General features: G+C 43.0%; 2 protein-coding genes across 2 annotated transcripts in view; one reads left to right on the plus strand and one right to left on the minus strand.

The window, feature by feature from the left end:
• The first annotated feature begins 5,192 nt into the window (after positions 1 to 5,192).
• Positions 5,193 to 9,406, plus strand: LOC135077675 (clumping factor B-like). Its single transcript, XM_063972239.1, has 3 exons — positions 5,193 to 5,296; positions 6,773 to 6,987; positions 8,340 to 9,406. Exons 1-3 carry the CDS (start codon positions 5,290 to 5,292, stop codon positions 9,255 to 9,257), a joined length of 1,140 nt encoding a protein of 379 aa, XP_063828309.1. The 5' UTR covers positions 5,193 to 5,289; the 3' UTR covers positions 9,258 to 9,406.
• A 540-nt stretch (positions 9,407 to 9,946) lies between these two features.
• LOC135077327 (supervillin-like) overlaps positions 9,947 to 27,525 on the minus strand; it is a 296,862-nt gene continuing 279,283 nt past the window's right edge. The window contains exons 24-29 of the mRNA XM_063971855.1: positions 21,433 to 21,545; positions 19,284 to 20,962; positions 17,960 to 18,058; positions 17,026 to 17,234; positions 15,816 to 15,977; positions 9,947 to 11,637 (exon numbers count right to left, since the gene is read on the minus strand). Coding sequence (XP_063827925.1) covers positions 11,551 to 11,637; positions 15,816 to 15,977; positions 17,026 to 17,234; positions 17,960 to 18,058; positions 19,284 to 20,962; positions 21,433 to 21,545 — 2,349 coding nt within the window. The 3' untranslated portion in view covers positions 9,947 to 11,550. The remainder of the gene's footprint in view (positions 11,638 to 15,815; positions 15,978 to 17,025; positions 17,235 to 17,959; positions 18,059 to 19,283; positions 20,963 to 21,432; positions 21,546 to 27,525) is intronic.

Consider the following 27,525-nt stretch of genomic DNA (forward strand, 5'->3'; position numbering starts at 1 on the left):
TATAATTTGGACAAAGAACACACTACTTCACCTTTCGTTCCGTAGGATACACGATTTTAACAATAAATACCAAAATTATATAAAAAAGTAGACAAAAGAACGGTTTGCTCTTAGTTTTTTTAGTTTTTTTTCCACTTCATATAAATCTTTTGGAACACGCAATTGACTGCTGTGCAGATTTTTATCTAAGTAGGTACGTAACTACGTAACTGCACTCAGTTCTGTCACTTATCAAGTTTTTAAGAAAAGTTAGGATGCTGAAACAAATCCTAGACTGTCACACTTCTTTGACTACTAAATCTGTGAAAATCCAGTTTTTATAGCTTAAAACAGAACAAAATAATAATAATAATATGCAAAAACAACTGTCATAAAACATAAGGTTCTGTTTTTTAAATTTTAAGAAATAGGTATGTAAGTATACCTACGGATTGACAATCTTTATGCCTTAAAAATTTATAAGTACATTAGGTGAACTTCTGGGTGAACTTAATGCCTTAAGGCATTAAGTTAGCCAGTCATTCCTTCATTAGTCTTTCATTTTAAACATAAACAAAATTGTACGTAATTCAAAATAACAAAAACATAATCGAAATGTAGGTATACCTACTCGTACATACTTCGATTAGTCACACGTCACTCTTTATCATCTTTACAAAAAAAATATTTTTCTCCACACGATAAAAAATAATGATTCATAACATTTAGGATGTTTTCTATCTTCTTTTGTTTAATTTTTCAACAAATAAACTGTCGTAAGTAAATAGAGTTGTATCCGCCTCTACAACCGATGTGAACAACGCCTCAACGTGACCACGACCGCTCTGTCAAGAGCGTAACGAATAAGAAGAAGAAGAAGTAAATATATAATCTGCCTAACTTCAGACCAATGCAATAACGAAGAAAAGCTTAAAAAATACTTAAATTACAGCACTTTAATTAAATTAAGAATAAACTTTTCAGGGTTTCAGTCATAATCTTGCAATTAGTATCAAGTTTTTTTAAGGTCACTTATTTTAACAGAAGAGAATAATAATTAATATCAGAACAAAAGCAAAAGTCATAAATTATTATTGTACTAAAATTAAAATTGCCAGAACATTCATCGCCTCGCTTCGCTTTTACTGAGCACAGACTTTGCTTGGCTACTTTTCAAATATTACGAAAAACTTCACAGTTCTGGTGTTTCTTAAGTGTTACTTCTGTTTAATAAACGTGGAAACCCCAACACCGCTGGAGTTAAACAACCTAACTTATTTTCGTTCCTAAACTTTCGCATTTTCTAAGAAACCGAATAAATGATGAAATAAAAATGAAATTTTCAATTTACCTTGATTTTTTAAGGCAGTGCTTGCGGCACGTTTGTTTACGAAACGACTAGCAAGTTTCCCGCGGTTCCTCGTGCGCTGTTTTGCCATGAATAATTTTGTTTGAACCAAGTTTTTCCCTCTCTCAAAAAGAGAATAATCGATTTTCTGTACAATATTAACATCTTATAAAAAAAAATGTAACATTCGATTGGATAAAAACGCGTGTACATTTTCTTTTTTTAACCTAACTTCGGTTTAAGACTGTCTAATTACCAAAATACATTTAATCCATTTAATTTGAATTTATTTTCTTTTAACTTAAACTTTTTCAACATTGGTTATATTATTTTATCATAATATTTTATGAAGGTTAATTAAACATGCCCCTAATTTATCATTTCTGTCAGAACCTTTCATGGAATTCCATGGAATGTCTTGCATTACAAAACATTTATCAGCCCATGGATTTGTGAAGGACGTGCAAACTTAGCAGGTTTACAGCCGACTGCACCTTAAGCTTAACACTGTGGCATCTTATGTACCCGTAATAGAGTCGATTTTGAAACAAAACTGTAGTACTTGATGTGCATTCGCCTGTAAATACGATCCACGCACCTGGCTTCCACCCCACGTCGGGTAGGTATGATTTAGCAAGCATACGTGGTGAATACACAAATGATTTAGAAAAATATCAAAACCAAGACACGAATCAACAGCTCAATTTGGCTGCTTTGATTTAATTTATTTTTTTGGGATTACTAATGATTAATTTGTGATGTAAGTAGGTACTTTATTAAAATCTTTGATTATGGGCGTTTAGCAGTGGACATCCTGTAGCAGAATAGATGATGGTATGCCTGATAGATAGATAGTTAAGATGGTTGTATAAGGACCAGATTCACCGCATTATGAACCAAAATAGTGAACCTCGCATTATCAGAGTATGGATACCAAAACCATTAGGCTGCGATTCTAATAGTTTTTAAGACCTTTCCTTTTCAGTAATACTAGTTATTCGTACAACACAAGAACCCTACGTACCTATAATATGGCTTCAAGTTTGATAGTACTTATCATTTTACGTCTATCTAGGTATTCTATCATGTCGCGAATGTATGATATGATTATGTAAAGTAGCCATGAATGAATGGAACAGTTCATTTTCCAATCAATAAGAGTATTTGGCGTAGGTCAGGGGTTTGATTCCATGAGGATAGAATGTGCCGGAATATTCCTTTAAAATGGTGAAACTGAAAAATATAAGAGACTCGAGCTTAGCTTGCAACGCCACCTAAGTATGATTCTGCACTCAATTCAGTCTGTGATTGATATAAACATAAAATTTAAGTACTTATGTAACCAAAAATCCATACTACTTGAGTGAAGTAGAAAAAAAGAAAAAAAAGAAGGTGAAAAAAGAGAATAGAAAGTTTAGAGTTTGTAGAAGTAGAGTCAATTGTTAAACTAAAATTAAAAAACCATTGCTTTCGATTGCTCTGGAATACCTAGTCTTATCCCAACTAATATTATAAATGCGAAAGTAACTCTGTCTGTCTGTCTGTCTGTTACGCTTTCCCGCTTAAACCTCGCAACCGATTTTGATGAAATTTGGCATAGAGATAGTTTGAGTCCCGGGAAAGAACATAGGATAGTTTTTATCCCGGTTTTTGAAACAGGGACGCGCGCGATAAAGTTTTTCTGTGACAGACAAAATTCCACGCGGGCGAAGCCGCGGGCGGAAAGCTAGTTTCAAATAGAACATTCTAAGCCCACGCGATCAGTGGGTAGTCAAATAATTGAATAAAGAAATAGTAATTTGGTCCGTTCATGTTCTAAATAAATTCTTCGACTCTAGGTCGGAAACGTAATTGAAATATCAGTGTAAAAAACATTTATCTATTGAACCAATTACCGTGGAAACCCGTCTGAAACTTTGTAGGTCGCCTGTAATTAACATTGCTATTGTTTTTCTAGTTTTATATTTTGTCCTTCAACGAAATATTTTCATTCAGTTTTTAAAGTAGAGTTTCGGAGAATCTTACTACTCTTCACGCAAAAATTACTGGCTGGAGTTTGATAAACTTATCAATGAATAGCTTAGAGATCAGAACAGCAAATACAGGCTATAATTTTATAAAAAAATAAAGTGGGCGAAAATGTCTCTATTCCGCATGCTTTCTGTTTTTTTGCGTATAAGTAGGTACATAATATACTAAGGTATAGAAATGGAAATCTTGTATTATCTGTATGTATTGATGCTGATCATATAATTTTATATAGGTACCCTCCCCTCAACGACCTTCAGGCCTTCCTGCAACCTTTTTAAGCTCATGTTACCACCTTGTGGGTGGACGTCCTAAGCTGCGCTTTCCGGAACATGGATTTTAATCAAAATTAGTAGACTTAAATCCATTGAAATTTAAAAAAAAATCTATCATAAAATCCGACTTTTTAGGATAGATATTCTGATAGAACCTTCACGTCTAGCCAAAAAATGTTCACAAGATAAAATCATCTTTCACAGTCATTATTATCGTGACAGTTAGACAAGAAATTGCAATCTGAGATTAATCTATTTCCAGAATCTACCAGAATCGCAAAGAGTAAATTAATATCAATGTTACTACTTTGGAAAAAGTTGTGACGACAAGAACTACGTGCATTATTAAACTTACCCAAACAAAACAATATTTAGCCTAATGTTTTGCATTTTCTTAAAATTCTCTACAGTATGGTCACGATATGGATTAAATTGTCTGAATGGTTTCCATTACGCCAACATGCAAACTCGTCACTTACAGTCATGCGACTTCTGAGATGATTTTCCGGCAAATTTAGAGTTAATGGTTAATTCCGTCATTGCGATTTTTACGCAAAACCTCTGTTCAATAAAATTAAAATGAAGTTAAATGAAATGTTTCCAGGCCTTCCAGGCCAGGCAACTACGGGCCAGAAATCGTAGTGTGGGTGGGCACTAGGTGGACCGACGATCTGGTGAAGGTCGCGGGAAGAACCTGGATGCGGGCTGCGCAGGACCTGTCGTTATTGAAATCCTTGAGGGAGGCCTTTGTCCAGCAGTGGACTTCTTTTGGCTGAAACGACGAAGACGAATATGAACTTAAGAATATTACCAAATCGATAAATAAATATATAAAGTTCCTTATTTTAATAAAGATACTTAAAAAAAATAACTAACCTTAGTTTGCTCAAAGTTCCTTATTTTAAATTAATGTAGATACATAAACGCTTTTTGCTCGAGACGTCTGTTCACGGCGGAGGTTGTATAGCGACTGACTGTCCGGAGCTCGAATGTACTATAAAGTGAACTTACAGAGTGAGTAATAGAACTTGAATGATTGAGTGAATCGACAGAGCGAGTTTCCGGATCTGACGTCAGGCAATATTCAATACTTATAAGAAATTTTAATTAATTTGTATAATTATTAATATAATTTTAATTAATTTGTATTATTGAAAATACTTATTAATTAAATAAAATAATATAATAATTGTTATCAAATACGAGTAATTTTATTAATTTATCCTAACATAACCCTCCCCCATTTCCATGAGCAGCTTGTTAACGGCATCCAGCAACTTATTCCCGTTGTCCCCACTTGGGTCACCAGTTTATTTTATTAAATAATTAAAAATTGCTTTTTTTATTCCCGTTTAATTCGCCTCACCTTTCACTACTACACAAACAGACTACACAGAACTACAAATTACAATACCTACTATACAAACTACACTTTCATGTGGCTAACATTCGATTGTCTAGTCAATGAAACTCCCCCTTTGTACCTTACTGGTAGCATCCTATAGCACATGATCGACGTATCAGAGCGTATCTCCAAGTGTCCAGCTTATCAAGGCAAGACGTATCTCAGCAGATATGGGCTTGTTAAAATTGAATCTCCTTCAGGGTCCCGGTTATTTTCACGGCGGATCGCATATTGACGAGTGACTTGCGGTCAACATGAACAGTAAGTTGTCTTTTATTTTTTCTTTATTTGATTAAGTGAATTAATGATTAAAATTAATTAATTCCAAACCAAATCTTGAGTAGAATTAAATATTTATCTTTCATAATTATTTAATCATGCTAACTAATTAAAGTTACCCATTCCTTATGATGTGCAAGAGTGCCTTTAATTCGAAGTTGGGCACCGAGAGTTAGGTACCTAACCAAATTTTATGAGATACATAACTTTGTTAAGGTAATACTTAAAAGCTGCTTTCGTTTTTTTATCCTATTTTAAGGATAATATTTTTTTTGTAAATCTTCAACTATTGAATTCTTCAAAATCAGAAAAATTCAGAACTTCCTCAAAATAATTTTTATTTTTCTGTTGAAAATATCAAACATCCTGACAGGCGTGGATTGCACTTTTTAAAACAAAATTAATTAATTTGTTTCAAATTAAATGGATATAAGTAGGTACCAAAGTAAGCTCATTATAATGATATCACACAAAATTAGTCAATTGCAACAATGCAAAAGTTGGTGTGGTGGCAATTTAAGCAATTTTACCGCCAGGGAGCGATTTACAATGCAGCATCCCAGGGTCGATTGTTTTTCCTTTAGCTCCATAACGATTACAGAGATGACGTATCGTTTTTATTTTCAGTTTTGTTCCATAAAAATAATTGTTTCTTCATTTGTAACTACAACGAAACATCATTATCAATAATTTCAATGGCTGAAAACGTCTTTCTTTATCAATGGCATCAGTACAATATCAATATCATCTGACACTCGCCGATTACCACATCCATCACGAGCCCTTGAAATTATCTCGATCATGATTCAAACTGCGACGTCCCAAAATTCTCAAGTGCACGTTCGAGAATTTTGTATTACGTCTCGTATTTGTTTCAACATGATTTCAATTTACTAGTTTAATTATGAGATGAATAGGATCAATTAAATATTGTAGTTAATTAAAATAAAATCAAGTTTTTTATGAGCTGAACCGAAGCGATTCATATTTATTTCGGGTACCTACTCTTATGTAGTTGGCTGAGGATGGTAATGATCTAAAGTACCTACCTACATTATTATTAATTATTCAAGAGTAATATTCTTGACTATTTCAGATTCTAAAAATATTGACGCCCCTTTTTTCGCGAATCAAGACACAATAGAAATCAATTGTTATCGCGGTCTCAAGCGACCGCTTAGGGATCGTTTATATCGATAATGCCGTTGTCCATTCTCATCATTACATTAACTAACGCCCGTATTCACAAACATTACTATGAGGTCTCACAGTGCGCGTGGACGCAGCAGCTCTATTCAATGCTGTGCGTTCGATTTGCTGCTTCACATAAGCAAGCATCGTTTGTGAATACGGGTGTAAGTGCCTTTTTACTGTAATGTGGATTTCGCCACCCGCATTTCATTATTTCATACTTGATTTTCCGTAATAGGACCTAAACTTACTGTTTTCCATCCCCAGCTGCGCTAACGCTACTACTATGCGTCGCCGCGCTGGCGCCCGCCTCCGGCCTCTCAATCGGCTTGAGACAGGACCCGGAGACGCTATGCGCGGGCCAGGAGAATTTCCTGCGCATCGCCAGCGTCAGCAGTTGCTTTGAGTACTACCAGTGCTACTCCGGACGCGCCTACCTCATGGAGTGCCCGCCGCACACGTGGTTCAATGAACAAGATCAGGTAAGAAATCTTTCTCCTTTCCACCACTGCAAGCCTAGTGTGGCGCCAGCATCTACAGCTTCGCCTCCAATAAGAACTTCACCAGTGATGACCTGGTAAGAGCTACGAAATTCTGTTCTGCCAGGATCTGCAGCTTGACCGCCGATATTTTTGTTGGCCCAACCAGTTAAGACCTGGTGAAAGCTACATAAGCTACTCATTCTCTATCACGATCACACGAGCATTGAACAAAAGAAAGACTTCTAAGTAAGAGTAGATCCATCGAAAAGCGCCAGAGTGCCCCCATACTAGTGCTATTCGGGGAGTAGGCAAGTCATTAATGAACTCTTTTTTGGTCCCCTCTTATCCTGCATCTCACCTGATGGTAAGTAATGATCAGGCCGAAGGTGCAAGCGAGCTCCTATTGAGCGCGGCCGCGCTGGCTCTCAATCGGCTTGAGACAGGACCCGGAGACACTATGCGCGGGCCAGGAGAATTTCCTGCGCATCGCCAGCGTCAGCAGTTGCTTTGAGTACTACCAGTGCTACTCCGGACGCGCCTACCTCATGGAGTGCCCGCCGCACACGTGGTTCAACGAACAAGATCAGGTAAAAACAAAAAAAAAGTGAGAAAAGTCCCGTCTCACCTCCCGTTTCCAATGTTGTAAGTCCTGTGGAATCTACAGCTAGACCACCAATAAAAACTCGACCTGTAATGCCTGGTAAGAGCTATTAAGAAAAGCTACTGATCACGGTCAAACCAGCATTGAAGAAAGACTTCTCAGTAAGAATAGATCCATCGAATAGGGCCAGAATGCCCCCATACTAATGCTTTTCGGGGGATCAGGTAAGTTACTAATCAACTCTCTTTTGTTCCCCTCAACGGAGAAACTCTTATCCTGCATCTCACCTGATGGTAAGTGATGATTAAGTGGCGAGCTTTTATTGTGCGTGGCCGCGCTGGCTCTCAATCGGCTTGAGACAGGACCCGGAGACGCTATGCGCGGGCCAGGAGAATTGGTTGCTTCAATGAACAAGATCAGGTAAGAACTAACTGGACTATACTCCTATGTAGCCAGGATCTGCTTAACCGCCTAAAACCCAACCAATGCAGGTAGGAATTACGTAAGCTACTAATCAACTCTCACGGTCAATGAACATTAACTCAGTAGGTACCTACAATCTAAATAGATTCTGCTTTTCTCGAGCGAGAACTTTAACTAGTCACTAAAATAGAGAAACGCGACCCGTTGCCGCGTTGAGACCTGTTAAAAATCCTGTTTAAAATCTTAATTATTTAACTAGCCACCTCTAAAATTTACTTACTTACTGATATCTCGATAAAACAACTGAAGAAAAATCCCAAATTTCCAGGTGTGCGATTGGTCAGCTCCTCCATCAGGCTGCCTCGTTGAAGAGCCTGAGCCAGAACCAGAACCCGAGCCAGAACCTGAGCCAGAACCAGAACCCGAGCCAGAACCTGAGCCAGAATCCGAGCCAGAACCAGAACAGGAGCCAGAACAAGAGCCAGAGCCAGAACAGGAGCCAGAATCAGAAGGAGAATCTGAAGAGACTGTAGAAACCCCTGAAGAAAGCAACGAAGCCGAAGGATCAGGCGAAGACGCGGCTGAATGGGAACAGGACGCTATTGTAAGACTCGTGAAATCAAGAATGGCAAAAGTAGTAAAGCAAGAAGAAGTAGAAGAAAACGACGAGGAGGAGGAGAATGTTGAAATCGAAGAAGTCATCGTAGCAAAGAAAATGTTGAGGCAAGAGGAATTAGAAGAGGAAGAAATTCAGGAGGTTAGCGAGGACGAGTTAGAGAACATTGTCAAGCAGGAAGAGGTTGCCGACGAAGAGGAAAACGAAGAAACAGAAGACGTGGAAGACAAGATCAAGCAAGAAGAAGTCGAGGAAAATGAAGAAGAGAACGAGGATCAGGCTCAAGAAGAAGACAACGAAAACTCTGGCGAAATTAAACAAGAGGAGAGTGAGGAGGCTGAAGGTGATGAAGAGGAATCTGAAAATGATGACGACGCTAAGAGAAAGCTCAAACAGGAGGACACTGATGACGATGATGATGCTGATGACGTCCAAGACATAGTCCCTGCCAAGAAACAAGAAGAGATTGAAGAGGAATCAGAAAGCAATGAGGAGCAGGAAGCTGTGCCGTATAAGACCAAACAAGAGGAAGTTGAGGATGAGCAAGACAATGAGGAGTCCGAGCAAAACGAAGACGGGGTGAGGAAGATTAAGAGATTCTTCAAAAGGCTTTTCAGAATAGCTGCTTAGGCACTGGTGCATTCAAATTCATTCCACTAGGAATGCGTATTGACATGCAGTAAGAGTAGTACTTAGTGTAGTTATTTATATTAGTTTAAGTGTAAATTAGGGTCACTTTGTGCAATTTTGTAAATATGAACGGATGAATCCCAATGATATTTTGTTGTTTTATTGGTGTTCTCGAAACTTATCATGATTTCAGATAAGGAATTAAAGCGCATTTATTTTCCTTGTGATATTCTCCATATCAAGAATGACACTGCAGCTGCAGTTGAATTCTCTTGAGTCACAGGTCCTGGGTTCGCGACTTGTCAATAAAAAATCATGACAATATTATTCCCAGTTCAACCTTAGAAATGAAATAAGATGAAATCTGACATAAGTGGCTTGATAAACTTATGTATTATCATCATTACAGATAGTCATCATAAGGCAAGTTGTGGTGGTGTTAAACCTCACGTGTTACGATGTTAAATTATTGCGGGACTATTCCTACCTCTCGTTCCCACCGCTGCAACTCCTGTGTAGCCAGGATCTACAGCTTGACCGCCTTAAAAAACCCAACCAATGAAGGTCAAGTTTAAATTCAAAGTTTATGTTACAATGACGTAATGTTATTACGTTAATTTTCAGTTTCCTAACGGTGTTGTTTTATGTATCCTATCATTTTGGTGCAGTTAGCATAAATCAAAATCATCTTGACCAATTTAGCGATTTATTACATTATTATACAAAATAAATCTCAAATACAATAATAATCATAGGTATATGAAACACAACCGAAGCAAAACATTATACATTGAATTTGAGAGTTACCATAACGCTGCAGGCACTGTGGGTTTCGCCGTAAATGCATCTTACTCCAACGTTACTGTAATAACTACTGTATGACTGGTACCCTACGCGAAGGCAGCCAATACTGGCAATACTCAACCCACCTTAGCTCTTCACGGGTAATTAATGCTAGTTATAAAAAATAAACATCTAAAATTATACAATAACATAGCAACAGCGTTACAATTTTTATTCATAGTCGGCCGTATAAAGGTTTAAGAAAATGGAAGAGATTTTAATTCTGTAAAATGAGGGTTAAAATACAAGCTCGATTGGAACACACAAATGTTTAGGATTTGACTGGTTCTCAAGTTTAGATTTAAAATGTGTTGGCCGACTATTATACTACAAACGTTTCGACAGACGAGCGTTTTTACAAACTTTTGAGCACCGCTTCACCAAAACTAATACCTTCGTTAAAAGTACTTGGTGCTACTTTTTCCAAAACATTTTGATACAAAACAGGTGGTTTCATGGTAACATTATTGGCTCGTCTGCGCAAGATTTTCATTACTAAAATCAGTCAACGATAGCAACATAACATTAGGTCAAATCATGTGGTCAATAAACTACGTCCCAACTGGCGAAGCTAATCAAATGATACTGTAGGATTAAATATCAAAACATGGTCCACCTAACGCACAGTATAAAAGAGTAGCATACAAGAGATATGTGATGTTATTAATATAGTACTTCTGTGACAGTTACAATGTTATACAAATATGTTAAATGTTAAAACGCGACACTGGAGGCATCGATACATACGTTAGCTAAGCGAATATTATAATAAAGTTATCACATGTTATTTGTATAGGATCCCAACCGTCACAGACACAAGCCTACCCTAAAGCGAATATAGTAGAAGTGTTGTATATCTAGCGATTTAAAACAGTTAACCACACTTTGACCGAATACATTTGCCCTACAAAAATTACACGTCCGATATTGTCAAACGATGCGTTAACGTAATCAGGGGCCGAAGTCTTTGGCGTAACCCATCATTTGATAATATGTCATAAAATCGAAAAATATCACCTCGATATACATTTCATATTGTCATATCCATGTCGGCAAGCGCGAGGATAATAAAACGACCATTTATAAAATTAAAAATTATATTAATCACAAATTCATACTAAAAGATGTTATAATAAAATTTTACGAATACAGGAACGACGTTACAAAATAATAAATAGATTAAAACAACTATTTACACGGCGGTGCGCCAGCATGGATGCGACGAGACAATTCCGCGTACAAATCCTTATTCCGAGCTAGTCTACGGCGGTTACATGAAAATATCACGATAACGAATACATAGTTACATTCCGTTAGTACAAAACAGTTTTAGGTTTCAATCACTATAGAATTTAAAGCGTGCTTTATCATTATGTATCAAATCCTTGGTAATACGGGTAGAAAAGTATAAATAGTCGTGTACAAAAGGCGGCTAGGCGCGGCCGCGGCGTCAGAACAGGCCCACGTCCTTCTTCAGGCTCGTCTGCTTCCACGCCGGCAGCGCCGAGAACTCCTCTTTGGTCATGCCGAAAGCCTCCTGCAAATAAAAGGATACAATTAATATCGGAAATTACTTTAAGTAGTTACGAAAATTGCCTACAAAATGGAGTTCTTCATACTAGCTATGAACATTTTAAACATTAAACAGAAACTGTGTCTTCACACAGCCCGTATTTTCATCTGAAGTCATAAGGCAGTGACCTAGCCCTGCTCTAATATGGCAAGAGGCGCCTAAGATTTATGATTTATGATGTTATAAAAAAACTATGTCAACTATGACCATATATGGCCACCCTGTTTATCTGGAACTAGTACGACATCAGAGTCGACATCGACACACATCAGCTGCCAGCTGTGAGTGGTGCCTGTGTGTGGCTATTATATGCATACGGCTCCGGTTTTTGAGTAGAGTTGCGCCGCTGCAGCGCTGCTAGTTGTGCCTCCGACTAAGTGACGGGTATATGGAATTACTCGACAGCTGAGGTTGGCTGCCAGAAACTTGAATACGCTTCAATGCCCTGTATCTACCTGGAAGTCGTGCGGCGCTAAATGACACTCAAGAGTGCTGTGGATACCTGGAACTCGCTTTGGCTCCTCATGGCAAGAGAGTGTTTACGACTGAGTAGCTGAAATGTCTCCACAAATGGCGCGAGGTGTCGCTCCAGGTGCATGGCGTCGACGTGGTCGGGCAGCGGGCGCCGCTGCAGCGCCGCTAGCGGCAGCAGGGCGCCGCTGGCTCTAAGCGGCTACCGTAAGCCCAATGCTGTATCATCATGAGCTCACATGCTGACGGCTGCCATAAGCTTCAGGGCCCTATATCTACCTGGAAGTCATGCGGCGCGAGGTGTCGCTCCAGGTGCATGGCGTCGACGTGGTCGGGCAGCGGGCGCCGCTGCAGCGCCGCTAGCGGCAGCAGGGCGCCGCTGGCTGTAAGCGGCTACCGTAAGCCCAATGCTGTATCATCATGTGCCCACAAACGGCCATTCTCTCTACCTGGAAGTCGTGCGACGCCACATGGCACTCAGAGTGCTGTGGATACCTAGAACTCGCCTTAGCTTCTCATCGCAAGAGAGTGAAAGCGACTGAATGGCGGCAAATGGCTCGCTTGTCTACCTGGAAGTCGTGCGATGCTAGGTGGCGCTCCAGGTGCATGGCGTCGTGGTCGGACAGCGGGCGCCGCTAGCGGCAACAGGGCGCCGCTGAGGTTTTAATGGGTATACCCCGTCCTTTTCAGGACGGAGCAAAAAAAGGGTTCTGCGACAGCTGGTTAGAGACGTGTGCGAGCGTCTCCAGCCTGTACCTGGAAGTCGTGCGGCGCCAGGTGTCGCTCCAGGTGCATGGCGTCGACGTGGTCGGGCAGCGGGCGCCGCTACAGCGCCGCTAGCGGCAGCAGGGCGCCGCTGGCTGTAAGCGGCTACCGTAAGCCCAATGGTGTATCATCATGTGCCCACAAACGGCCACTCTCTCTACCTGGAAGTCGCTGCAGCGCCGCTAGCTGTAAGTATGACTTAGTGGCGGCTATGTGGGATTACTGGACAACTGTCGCTACGGTAGGCCCGATTGAGTATCATCATGTACCCTCAGGAGACAATTATTTCTAAATGGAAGTCGTGCGGCACCAGGTGGCGCTCCAGGTGATGCGGATCTACGTTTTTAGGTAGAGAGGCGCCGCTGCAGCGCCGCTAGTTGTGCCTCCAACCGAGTGGCTATATACGAGTGGGTATACTAGAATTGCTCAACAGCTGCGGCTGGCTGCCGTAAGCTTCAATGCCCTTTACCTACCTAATTCGTGCGGCGCCACCAGTCATGGCACTCAGAGTGCTGTGGATACCTGGAACTCGCCTTGGCTCGCTTGGCATGTGAGTAATTGCGAGTGAGTGACAGCAATGTGTCTATGAATGGCCCGCTTGTCTACCTGGAAGTCGTGCGGCGCGAGGTGTCGCTCCAGGTGCATGGCGTCGACGTGGTCGGGCAGCGGGCGCCGCTGCAGCGCCGCTAGCGGCAGCAGGGCGCCGCTGGCTGTAAGCGGCTACCGTAAGCCCAATGGTGTAGCATCATGTGCCCACAAACGGCCACTCTCTCTATCTGGAAGTCGTGCGACGCCACATGGCACTCATAATGCTGTGGATACCTGGAACTCGTTTTAGCTTCTCATGGCAAGAGAGTGTTTTCGACTGAGTGGCTGAAATGTGTCTACAAATGGCCCGCTTGTCTACCTGGAAGTCGTGCGACGCCAGGTGTCGCTCCAGGTGCATGGCGTCGACGTGGTCGGGCAGCGGGCGCCGCTGCAGCGCCGCTAGCGGCAGCAGGGCGCCGCTGGCTGTAAGCGGCTACCGTAAGCCCAATGGTGTATCATCATGTGCCCACAAACGGCCACTCTCTCTACCTGGAAGTCGAACGGCGCAAGGTGGCGGCGCTCCAAGTGATGCGGGTCCACGTTTTTGGGTAGAGGGTCGCCGCTGCGGTGCCGCTAGAGTGGCAGGTATAGGGAATTGCTCGGCAGCTGAGGTTGGCTGACATAAGCTTAACTGCGCTTCAATGTCCTGTATCTACCTGGAAGTCGTGCGGCGCGAGGTGTCGCTCCAGGTGCATGGCGTCGACGTGGTCGGGCAGCGGGCGCCGCTACTTGTGCCTCTAACTGATATATACCCACCAGGTGCTCGACAGCTGAGGTTGGCTACCAGAAGCTTGAATGCGTTTCAATGCCCTGTAACTACCTGGAAGTCATGGGACGTCACATGGCACTTGAGAGTGCTATGGAGTGTGGATACCTGAAACTCGCCTTAGCTTCTCATCGCAAGAGAGTGAAAGCGATTGAATGGCGCCAAATGGCTCGCTAGTCTACCTGGAAGTCATGCGGCGCCAGGTGTCGCTCCAGATGCATGGCGTCGACGTGGTCGGGCAGCGGGCGCCGCTGCAGCGCCGCTAGCGGCAGCAGGGCGCCGCTGGCTGTAAGCGGCTACCGTAAGCCCAATGGTGTATCATCATGAGCTCACATGCTGACGGCTGCCATAAGCTTCAAGGCCCTGTATCTACCTGGAAGTCGTGCGGCGCGAGGTGTCGCTCCAGGTGCATGGCGTCGACGTGGTCGGGCAGCGGGCGCCGCTGCAGCGCCGCTAGCGGCAGCAGGGCGCCGCTAGCGGCAGCAGGGCGCCGCTGGCTGTAAGCGGCTACCGTAAGCCCAATGGTGTATCATCATGTGCCCACAAACGGCCACTCTCTCTACCTGGAAGTCGTGCGACACCACATGGCACTCAAGAGTGCTGTGGATACCTGAAACTCGCCTTAGCTTCTCATCGCAAGAGAGTGAAAGCGACTGAATGGCGGCAAATGGCTCGCTTGTCTACCTGGAAGTCGTGCGATGCTAGGTGGCGCTCCAGGTGCATGGCGTAGTGGTCGGACAGCGGGCGCCGCTAGCGGCAACAGGGCGCCGCTAGGTTTTGGTGGATATACCCCGTCCTTTTCAGGACGAAGCAAAAGCACCAGGTGGCGCTCCAGGTGATGCGGATCTACGTTTTTAGGTAGAGGGGCGCCGCTGCAGCGCCGTTAGTTGTGCCTCCGACCGAATGGGTAAACTAGAATTGTTCAAAAGCTGCGGCTGGCTGCCATAAGCTTCAAGACTCCTTATCTACCTGGAAGTCGTGCGGCGCGAGGTGTCGCTCCAGGTGCATGGCGTCTTGGTCGGACAGCGGGCGCCGCTGCAGCGCCGCTAGCGGCAGCAGGGCGCCGCTGGCACTGAGCCGCGACAGCTCGCAGGCTAGCTGTAAGTATGACTTAGTGGCGGCTGTGTGGGATTACTCGACAACTGTCGTTACGGTAAGCCCGATTGTGTATCATCATGTGCCCTCAGGAGACCATTATTTCTACCTGGAAGTCGTGCGGCGCCAGGTGGCACTTCAGGTGCAAGCCATGAAGCCGACGTGGTCAAGCAGAAGACTCGCTGTAGCGCCGCCAGCTGTGCATCCAACTGAGTGGCGGGTATGTGGAATCACTATACCACTTGGGCTACCGCAAGCCCGATTGCGTATCATCACACGTCTCCAGCCTGTACCTGGAAGTCGTGCGGCGCGAGGTGTCGCTCCAGGTGCATGGCGTCGACGTGGTCGGGCAGCGGGCGCCGCTACTTGTGCCTCTAACTGATATATACCCACCAGGTGCTCGACAGCTGAGGTTGGCTGCCAGAAGCTTGAATGCGTTTCAATGCCCTGTAACTACCTGGAAGTCGTGCGGCGCCAGGTGTCGCTCCAGGTGCATGGCGTCGACGTGGTCGGGCAGCGGGCGCCGCTGCAGCGCCGCTAGCGGCAGCAGGGCGCCGCTGGCACTGAGCCGCGACAGCTCGCAGGCGCCGGACAGCACGGCGCCGGCTTTGTACCCGTGCTGCAATGTACAGTGCGCCAAGCGATAGTTGTTGTGCGTTTTTACAGTGATCCGTTAGTGGTAAAGCTTTTGGTTAGAAGGGTTTGAGGGCATCGAAGTAGTAATAGATGTTGATGAACATAGCGAGCATTGATTTGATAATACATTTTTTTAATTCGTAAAATGCAAAGCCTTGATATGGCTTTCACAACAAAAGTGTATAAGTACGATGTCGCCATTCGCCAGCAGGCGAGTATATTTACTATACTATACTAATTGAAATCAATTGATAAGGCGGTCTCATGTGACCTCTTGGAAGTTACTACAGTTATGCTCATTCTAACAACGGCGACAGAATTTTTACATACTTAGCTTTGGTCGTTGCTTTTCTATAGCATAGAAAACGATAAGTAATGAGGCTTTTGAGAATATAGAAAGTTGAATTGTAATCACTCACTTCTAATACTTCTAATCTATTATTACTTCGATGACTGTAGATATATTTTCAGGATTTTCTTTATGGTACATATTTTGGAAAAAAAAAGAGTTCATAAAATATATTTTATAGTAAACCTTCACCATTGCTTTTTAATATTTTTTTTGAACTAATCAATTGGTCACAAACTCCATTTATTATACTTTTGTAAGTTTCTTATATTGAAACTAATTCCTCATAATCTTCAAAATTTATCACGCGCGAAGCATTTTTTGAATAGTAAACTCCTATTCAAAAAATGCAAATAACAAATTTAAAGTCCGGTCGAGCAGTAGATAGAATTTCGTACAATGACCCCAAGCTACCCATCCTTATCGCTCGCGCGTAATTATATTGCTGTCACGCTCGCACAGTCGCGACCGGACTTTAGACATGATTTTCCATTTCATTATCATTGTAAATCGTCAATATCTCCTTAGCATTGCGCGCGGAGTTTAGGTATATTGTTCTCAACGGATATTCTTTGTGACCTCAGAATAACTTTCGACCTTTTACCATCACAGCAAAATGTACAAATCTCCCCACCACATTACCCATACCCTCACCAGTCCGTAACAAAATGTAACCACTCACCGCAATATTAGCGTCCGCGGCTTCATCATGCTCGCGCCAGGTATCGAACAGGTCGGTGAAGGCTTGCGGCTCGAGTCCGGCGGCCACGACCCGGACGTCCGGGCGCGCGTCCGGGCCCGCGTCCGGCCGGCCCACGCGCCAGTACGCCTCGCATGTCCGGAGTGCGGCGGCACGCATGCCTTGCCAGCGGCCCGCGAAGGCTCCTACTCCTGGAATAGAATACATTGGGTTACGTCACGTCGGTTACTCTAAATAAAAAAAATAAGCCAATTAGGGCACCAATGTGACAGTTCAATAGAGAGTCAACTGGCATACTTTTATAATAACGCACTTGCTTTTAGATTTTGTGTGGCTATCACGAAATTTTATAGCGAATTGAAAACGTAACTTTCAGAGCAAGAATGTTTTTTAATTATTGCATATAATAATTTCAGATTTTAGTTCTGATAAGCAAATTAGTAATAAACTAATTAGTTTATTACTAATGACAAGTAACAATATGATTCGGGAAGTTTGAACTGAGAATTTGAAAGAGAATGAATAGTTAGAAGGGGGAAAAGACCGAAAGGGAAAAATAAATGAAAAGGGGGAGTAGATGAACTGAAAGGGGGACAGGGGTGTTAGTTAGCACCCGCCCCTTAGAAAGGGATAGTTGAAATAGGGGAGCAGTTCAAAGGGGAAGTATTTCAGAAAGTATTTGGCTGGAAATAATTGGTTAAAAGGCAGATAATTTTTAAGTTGTAGGTAATTTAAAGCGGGAGTAGGTGGAAAGGGGAAATGCTAAAAGGGGACGAAATAATAAGAAAAAAAAGCGTAAATTACTAACCAAGGAGTCAATTTTATAAATTGTGGGTAATTAAAAAGCGGGAGCAGTTGGAAAGGGGAGCAGCTAGAAGGGGACGAACTAGAAAGAAGAAATGAGTATATTACTCACCAGCATTCCTCTCCGCGGGCTCGAGCTCGCCGTCCTCGCCGCGCGGCCACCAGCCCTGCCACAGCCACACGTTGCTGCCGTCGTCCAGCAGGAACAGGGCTGCCAAAAGATAACATATCATTAATGATGTGTTCATATTGCTATGAAAAGTCTAAGCGCAGACCACCGAATTTTAGTTGGTCGATTGGGCCCGATTTTTATGAAGAATCGGCCGATACCAAATCGGTGTAGCGCACTTTCATACGTCATCTCCGTACTTATTAACAGCCCGACCCAACTATCGGCCGACAAAAAATCGGTGGTCAGCGCCTAGGCTAAATGAGGGGCGTGATCTGAATTTATTAGGAAAGCATCCGGCTTTGATTGAGAAAACTGTCAAATGAAAGATGCTATTTGATCCTTATTATTCTTTAGACATTTCCCGAAAATGTTACGTTGCTGGAGTGGCTTACAAACTGTAGCTAATAATTGATATCTACACAAACGGATATCATACACGCTAGATTCAGGCTTTATGGATGTTGGTGATTTCTCCAAGTAAAAACTAATAGACGGATTTGATGAACCTTTGTAACAATAACACATGATTTTATGAAACCTTTATCGAATTCAGAATGAATGAAGTCATGGGCTAAAGTCGGTTATAGTTCTTGCAACTCACGAAGGCGAGTGAACTTGTGTGTGTACGTGTAAATGCACATAACAATAGTGTAATGTCTATCAAACGTTTTGAAAAACGAACAGTAGCGAACACATGTAAAGCTCACTCGCCTTCGTGAATAGCAAGAACTAAAGTCTGTTCGCCGAGAGTTGATAAATATTATGAAATGTCTTGCAATAGCGACTGTCGCTTAATTATCGCATTCTGTATGGCGGGCGTCGTTTGTCATAACGCGCACTGAGTACCATGGTACGAGCCACGCAGCTGTCGTCAAGCGCCGGCCGGCGGGCCGCAATGTGTGAAACGCAATGTGTGAAATAATAGATTTATTTTACATAAGACCGAAATGAATGGTATGACAGTGGGTAGGGCTTTGCCCAACATTGGGATACACTATAAGCCACTTGATAATAATGAAATACTTTTTATCCAACACATGGACGCCACGTGTTTGATCCGTATCCCCACGTATGCCCTAACCGGAATAATTCCCGTAAATTTAAAAGAGATAATAATGATAATCTACCAACTTTTTCATTATATCGACAAAAATAATTAGCGGGCCGCAATTTATAATGAGTTTAGAACCTCTGATATTTAATTTTTTTTATCAACTCTCGGCGAACAGACTTTATACGTGAAGTGTATGACGTATATTCTCACCTGGTTGCGAAGCCGAATACAACTCCTTTTGTTCAAAAGGGAAGGGTGTCACCAGGTGCTCATGTCGCAGCGGCGACAGCACCTCGTTCGCTTCGAACTGCCCGCTCAGGTCCGTGAAATGGAACAGCCGCGCCGTAGTATCACCCCCCACGTCTCTACCCCCTCCCAAAACAGAATTATAGTACTGCTTGTTGGCCACGCCCAACGCCTCCAACACCTCCTTAGGCTCCTCCCCCTCTTTGACCTCAGTTATCTTCACATCCGAAGCGTTCAAACCGAAGAGGTACCCAGACTTCCGCGCGATCAACTTATTCGCTAACTCTATGGCAATGTTTTTGGTGTGCTTCAGACTGCGAGCCCCGTGCCAGATGTATAAACAACCCTTCTCGGTGTCGACTAGCAACAGCGATCCGCGACTCCGCAGCTGTCTCACTGAACACGGCACTTGGAGGAGGTACGCTTCGTTGGATAAGTTGCCGCGAGTGACGAATAAGCGATACCGGCTCTTATCGGTGTCCCTTTTCCCTTGGTGGATGATCAGATTGCCTTGGAAGAGATTCAGGAACGCTGGGGGCTCGTTGCCTTGCGCTACTCTCACTTGAGGACCTTTTTCTCGGTCTAACTCGACAGTCAACAAGGCCGCAGCGCCTTTCTCGTTTGAAGAGGCATCTTTGCCCTGCCAGCAGAAATATGCGCACCGATCGCGACCAGTGACGTTGTGCTTTGAAGGCTTCCCATTCAATTCTCTGCCCGTGACAGTGATCTGGTACTCCCATCTGATGATATAACTATCACCCGAGAAGAACTCGCCAATTTCAGCGTCGTTTTCGACCTTCTGGAAATCGTACTCCTGAATCACCCACTTGCAAACCGACTTGGTTTTTATGTCGTAGTGCCTCATATTTTCTTTATCGTAGTAATTGGTGCCGCGGCCGACGTGAGACCCTTCTAAAATGAGATCTGGGTCCTGGTACTCATTCGACCACATTTCTTCAGCATCACAAGGCGTGATTTCCGTACTGCTAGATTTGTTCTCGGGCGCTTTGATTTTGATGACTCGGGAGTAATCAGGCCAGTCGAGGAATTTCTCTTTGAACAGGATGGTTTCCATGTGCTGTGTGATCTTGGATAGGATGGCCCATTCGGGTCGGCTCTTGGAGGTTTTGATGACTCCGTTGGTTTCCAAATCCCTCGCGCCTTGGTACATGGCTGCGTTTAGCGGGTTGATGTGGCACTCCTCATAGTTGTACCCTTCATCAAATAATTCTTGAGCCAATTGAGCCGCTCGTCTTCGGCTTTCCAATGGCACATTCTTTCCATACCAGATGTACATTTCTGATCCGAAGTCAAAGACTATGATTTTGGTTTGGTGGAGCATGGCGATTTTGGGCATCTGTCCCCAGTATTCCTCTATGGGAACCAATTCATCATCCATGACCTCATAGCACATGTTGGTTTGGACGATACAAGACTCGTATATCTCGTCTTCATCGGCGTGGCCAGTTTCGATCGGTTTGTAGTCTTCCACGGCCTCTGTGACGCCGAGGAGCGACCAGAACTGGTTCCAGTGTTTGTTGGAGTAGTTCTTGGTCTGCTCGTCGATCTTGACGACGCCGGTGGACTTGCAGCCGAGGTCTTTGGTGTTGTGGATGTGGAGAGCGATGTCGGTGCTGCGGTTCCTGAGAAAAAACATTGCAGAACGTTAATAAAGGACAAATTGAACGATTTGAAAAACAAAACTGACCCGGGGAAAAATATGTTAACGAATATAAATGCTAAAACAAAATAGTTATTTTTATTGTAGTATGGCAGGCTTTGGAAAATCCCTAAAAGAGCCTGGAAATAGTTAAACTATTTTTAATTAAGAAGTACGTTTGCAAAGTTGGTTGTGACACAATCAAAAAAGGGCAAAAAAATAAATATGTTTTGTTAATATTAAAAACACATATTAAAAAAACATATTTATTTTTTTGCCGCTAATTTAAGTCATAAAAGTAATTTACTATCTGCAATTAGGCTTTTAAAAAAGCAATTTGATACGGCCCTGTATTACCCATTGATGTTTGAACTATCAATATCAGTACTTAGAAGAAGTGAGTAACAAGTCTATGACGAATTGCCTTATTTATGTTGTGTTCAAACAACTCACCTCTCTATGACGTTGGCGTAGAGTCCAATGTAGAGGTACACCTGGTCGGGCGTGGTGAGCACGAAGCAGTCGCCGCGGTTCACGTTCGTGTGCACTGGCTCCACGAGCCTAGTCTGTAATAAAATACATCATCATGAGATTATTTGGTGTTCTATGCAGGAGCACGACCCTCTTTAATTTACCAGAAAAGTTAGGTTTACGATTCCCAGGCTGGACAGACACGGGTTGGGGATTGGGGAGGCCTGATGTTTGCATATTTGTGCCTTAGTCGCCTTTTACGATTTACGACATACACAAGAAAGGTGGGAGTGGTGTTACCTATTACGAGTGTACTATACCAAAAGACAATAAGTCATGATGACTAAACAACCATAATCAAATCGCATCGAGGTGAGAATTACTTTTAAAACAAGTTATAGTAGGCCTGTTCATCCCCCCGAGTAGGCATCGAAAACAAAACACGCGCGGCTTATCCGCCGTTTACTTCACAAGTGATTCGCGAGCGAGTAGTGAGTGACGTACGCGCGCGTATTCGCTATGGAAAGAAGAAAAAATACACGCGTGGTGCGCTAGATGGCAACACAGCTTGTAGCAGTCAGTCCTATCGCATCGGCACAGTGCCGATCACTGACGTATGTAAACCTAACAGTGCACGACTTACTACACCATATTGTTGACGGCATTGAGTTAGACACTTTTTTAAATACCTTCGCGATGAAAACTTTCTGTATTTGGGCTCGGGACAGTCTGTCCTGGGTTGTCGAAATATGGGTCTGAAAACGTTCTGTACGTACGAGGGGCGGCTGAAAAGTTTTGAGCCTAAGTATCTTCAAGTGTTATTATTGACTCGCACTAAATTTAATTAATTTGCCAATAACCTCCTTAGTATATGTACAAAGTTTCATTTCATTAGCGTCATCACGCTTTTAGTAATTAATCCGTAAACATCATCATGTCTCAGTCATCCGCGCAATGTACGAAATTGAAGTACACAGTTGTCATAAAATTCCTCAAAAAGAGGGACAAAACGCTGATGATAACATTTGAAGAGATATCGACAGCTTATGGGGAGTCTGGGCCTTCATTTGCCACCATGAAAGATTGGATCCGATAATTCAAGCATGGCAGGGAGTCGCTAAAAGATGACCGCAAGTCAGGGCGGCCAGATTTCGCCATTAACGAATAAAGTAATGAAAATTTACAGAATCTTGTTTTAAAGATCAGCGAATTAAGCTGTGACAGATAGCTAAAGCCATAGGCATTAGCAAGGAACGTATCGGCGATATTTTTCATACTCATTTGCAATAAAAATGGGGTGTACGCGATGGGTGCCAAAAATGCTCACGCCGTTCGACAACCAGCGTCGAGTCACAACTTCGCAGTAGTTTTGGGACATCTTTGGCCATAACCCTAACATTTTTTTTCTCACATTGTCACTATTGATAAATAATAGATCCGGCAGTACGATCTAGAGTCAAAATAAGAGTCAATACAATGGATTCAAAAGGGAAAACGCAGCCGCGGAAATTCAAAGTGGAGCGATCGACACCCAAGCTCATAGCCACTATTTTTGGGATTGTGGAGGAATTTTATTCATTGACTACCTACTTTAAAAAAACTACAATAAACGGGGATTATTATGATGTACTGTTGATAAGAGTGCGTCAAGTGGTTGTTGAAATATTAAGAGGCAAACTGGCGGAAGGAAAATTGTTATTGCAAGACAATTCGCCCGTTCACACCGCGCATGTTGCATGGCTTGCCCCGGGTAAAACTGGATTTCAAGAAATTAATCACCCACCACACAGTTTAGTCCGAATCCCTAGCTATTTTTTGTAATTCTCAAATTGGAAAAAAGACCTCCAGGAACGAAGATTTTTGAGTGACAAAGAAATGAAGGCGGCGTTAAAGGCTCATTTCGAAGGCAAAGATTGCGAATTTTTTTTCAGTGGGTTAAAAGCTCTTTTACGCAAATATAAGAAGTCCGTTGTAGTAGAGGGAGATTAAATAGAAAAATATATTTTTTATACTTTTCTATCGGCATTTTTAATACCCTAGGCTCAAAACTTTTCAGCCGCCCCTCGTAGTATATTGTTGTGTGGTGTTACCTGAACGCGCCTCCTGCCCTTGACCTGCAGGAGCATCGTGGGCTTGGCCCCGTGCGCGGGCACGCAGGCGGCGGAGGCCGAGCGGAGCGCCACGTTCGAGAAGTCCTCTTTGGTGGCCAGCGACCATCGATGGTTTTAACAACCTTATCTTTTATCAAACCGCATCGAGATGAGAGACCGAGATCAAGATGACGAAAGACAGAATTACTTTTAAGCTATAGCAGGCCTGTTCATCCCCCCGAGTAGGCATCGAAAACAAAACACGCGCGGCGTACCCGCCGTTTACTTCACAAGTGATTCACGAGCGAGTAGTGAGTGACGTACGCGCGCGTATACGCTATGGAAAGAAGAAAAAATACACGCGTGGTGCGCTAGATGGCAACACAGCTTGTAGCAGTCAGTCCTATCGCATCGGCGCAGTGCCGATCACTGACGTATGTATTCGAAACGGTGCTCGTACTCTGAGACAAGCTAAATTATACCATATCGTTGACGACACTGAGTGGACATTCTTTTAAATACATTCGCGAAGAAAACATTCTGTACGTAAAGTCCAGTAATTTGGTCGTTTTGTCTGGAAAGTTTTAAAGAAGTTGATGTGCTCGTCCCGAATTTCAACTTTGCAAGTGAGTGTGCGAGCAAGACAACCATATAATTACGCCCGAGCGATAAGGATAGGGTAGCTAAGGGTCATTGTACGAAATTCTATCTGCTCGGCAACCGTACTTTAGGTAAACCTATTATTTAGTACCAAATGACTGGAATAGGAGTACATATTGTAGTGTGGTGTTACCTGAACGCGCCTCCTGCCCTTGACCTGCAGGAGCATCGTGGGCTTGGCCCCGTGCGCGGGCACGCAGGCGGCGGAGGCCGAGCGGAGCGCCACGTTCGAGAAGTCCTCTTTGGTGGCGAGAGGTGACCATCGATGGTTTTAACAACCTTATCATTTATCAAACCGCATCGAGATGAGAGACCGAGATCAAGATGACGAAAGACAGAATTACTTTTAAGCTATAGCAGGCCTGTTCATCCCCCCGAGTAGGCATCGAAAACAAAACACGCGCGGCGTACCCGCCGTTTACTTCACAAGTGATTCACGAGCGAGTAGTGAGTGACGTACGCGCGCGTATACGCTATGGAAAGAAGAAAAAATACACGCGTGGTGCGCTAGATGGCAACACAGCTTGTAGCAGTCAGTCCTATCGCATCGGCGCAGTGCCGATCACTGACGTATGTATTCGAAACGGTGCTCGTACTCTGAGACAAGCTAAATTATACCATATCGTTGACGACACTGAGTGGACATTCTTTTAAATACATTCGCGAAGAAAACATTCTGTACGTAAAGTCCAGTAATTTGGTCGTTTTGTCTGGAAAGTTTTAAAGAAGTTGATGTGCTCGTCCCGAATTTCAACTTTGCAAGTGAGTGTGCGAGCAAGACAACCATATAATTACGCCCGAGCGATAAGGATAGGGTAGCTAAGGGTCATTGTACGAAATTCTATCTGCTCGGCAACCGTACTTTAGGTAAACCTATTATTTAGTACCAAATGACTGGAATAGGAGTACATATTGTAGTGTGGTGTTACCTGAACGCGCCTCCTGCCCTTGACCTGCAGGAGCATCGTGGGCTTGGCCCCGTGCGCGGGCACGCAGGCGGCGGAGGCCGAGCGGAGCGCCACGTTCGAGAAGTCCTCTTTGGCGGCGAGAGGTGACCATCGATGGTTTTAACCTTATCTTTTATCAAACCGCATCGAGATGAGAGACCGAGATCAAGATGTCGAGAAAATGAGAATTATTTTTAAGTTATAGTAGGCCTGTTCATCTCCCCGAGTAGACATCGAAAACAAAACACGCGCGGCGTACCCGCCGTTTACTTCACAAGTGATTCACGAGCGAGTAGTGAGTGACGTACGCGCGCGTATTCGCTATGGAAAGAAGGAAAAATACACGCGTGGTGCGCTAGATGACGACACAGTAGCTTCTCGTAGCAGTCAGCCCTATTGGATCGGAACAGTACCGACCACTGATGTATGTAAACGAAACGGTGCTCGACTCTGAGATACACTAAATGACACCATCGAGCCGTTACCGCCAAATTATCGTAAGCGACACTTTTGTCAAAAAACCGTTTTTTATCGACACTAGTATTTCAAACCGTAACGGACCCATCCCTGTTGGTGTTTCCCGCCAAAAAAAAACCGTTACAAAGTTATAGCAAGTGCTAAAATTATCGTGAATACACATTTTTTCTAAAACTTAACGTAAGCGACACATGCATTTTATCGCAAGCGACCGCACTTATTATCGCAAGCGACATTAGCACCTGTTGTTTATTTCCGCAAAAGTTCTGATGCAATTAGAGATTGCAATCGAATATTCAAATATTCGAATTTTTAATTTCAAATTAGTATTCGAATATTCGAATATTACAAAAATAAACAGAAAATATAGAAAAAAGATGACTTAGTGTTTGCAAATGCAGTCGGAAGCATCAAATACATATCACCAACTAAAAAAACTAGTCATTGATGCTTCCTACTGCATTTGTGAACACTAAGTTGTCTTGTTTCTACCTTTTCTGTTCATTTTTACGTAGTTGTGTGTCTTTCGCAACTTTGATACACATAGTATTCTATAAAAGAGCCGATAGAGCGAAACCAAGGTTCCAAATAACTTGAAAGAGACAACTCTATTGAGCAAAGTCAGCTGACGATGCTGAAGACGGCGGACGGTAACGTCAACAAAAGCCGAGGTTCTGGGTGAGATCGAAAAGATCTATGGACAGCTATATACCTCCCAACCCGTTAATAGCTCAGCAACAGACGCAAGAGCTAGGTAACGCGACACTATACCAAAGACATCCCGTATATCAGCCTATACGAGATTAGGAAGGCTCTCAAACAGCTAAAGAACAACAAGGCTCCAACAAGGTGATGACGGCATAACTTCGGAGCTTTTGAACGCAGGTGGAACACTGAAACTCGTTCAGAGACTCTTTAACTGCGTCTTACTTCAGGGAACAACGCCAGAGGCATGGAATAGAAGCGTGGTGGTGCTCTTCTTGGACTATGAGAAGGCCTTTGATTCGATCGAGACTTAAGCAGTGCTGCAGTCTCTCCGACTATTGGTATATCGAAGTGCTGAAGTGCCTGTACAGAAACGCTACCATGTCGGTCCGAGTACAGGAGCAAAGCACAAGGGTGATTTTTCTGCGGCGAGGCGTGAGGTAGGGAGATGTTATATCTCCGAAACCGTTGACTGCTGAATTGGAAGACGCTTTCAAGCTCCTTGAATGGAAAGGATTCGGCATAAATACCTATTAATGGCAAATACATCACTCAGCTGCGGTTTGTTGACGATATTGTGGTCATGGCAGAATCGCTTGAAGACCTTGGCACAATGCTCGAAGACTTTAATCGAGTCTCCCAACAGGTAGGCCTTCGGATGATAATGGAAAAAGGAAGATTATGTCCAACGTCCATGTTTCGGTTAGAACTCGATTCTCGAGACTGTTGACTGTTGACAAGTATGTCTACCTCTGACAAACGATTCGGCTAGGAAGATCAAATTTCGAGAAAAAGGTAAAGCGCTGGATACAGGCCGGTGCCAACCGGTCATTGTGAAAGTCATTGAGGGAGGCCTATGTTCAGCAGTGGAAGTCCTATGGCTGAAATTATGATGATGATGAGAATTTTATAACTGTTTTAAAAACTTTATCGTTAAATAGTTAAAACATAGTTCCTAAAGCAATAAAAACATTGATATTTTGTGCTTTTTATTTTTTTAAAGTAGGTATTCGAATAATATTCGAATATCACTGAAAAAAATTTCGAATATTCGAAATAGAAAACTATCGAATATTTGCAATCTCTAGATGCAATAAGTGGTTGAATAAGTGGTGTTAATTGATTTGTACAAAAAGAAATTTCTCATTTCATTTTATAATCTTAGTAGGTAAGTATAATTTGATCTCATTATTCCT

The sequence above is a fragment of the Ostrinia nubilalis genome, chromosome 13 (assembly GCF_963855985.1).
Source record: "Ostrinia nubilalis chromosome 13, ilOstNubi1.1, whole genome shotgun sequence".
Classification (NCBI taxonomy): Eukaryota; Metazoa; Arthropoda; class Insecta; order Lepidoptera; family Crambidae; genus Ostrinia; species Ostrinia nubilalis.

What these genes read in the sequence shown, in the direction of transcription:
- LOC135077675 (XM_063972239.1), top strand. An exon ending in GGTTCAATGAACAAGATCAG is followed by an intron (nt 6,988 to 8,339) that starts GTAAGAAATCTT and finishes CCAAATTTCCAG; the next exon opens with GTGTGCGATTGGTCAGCTCC.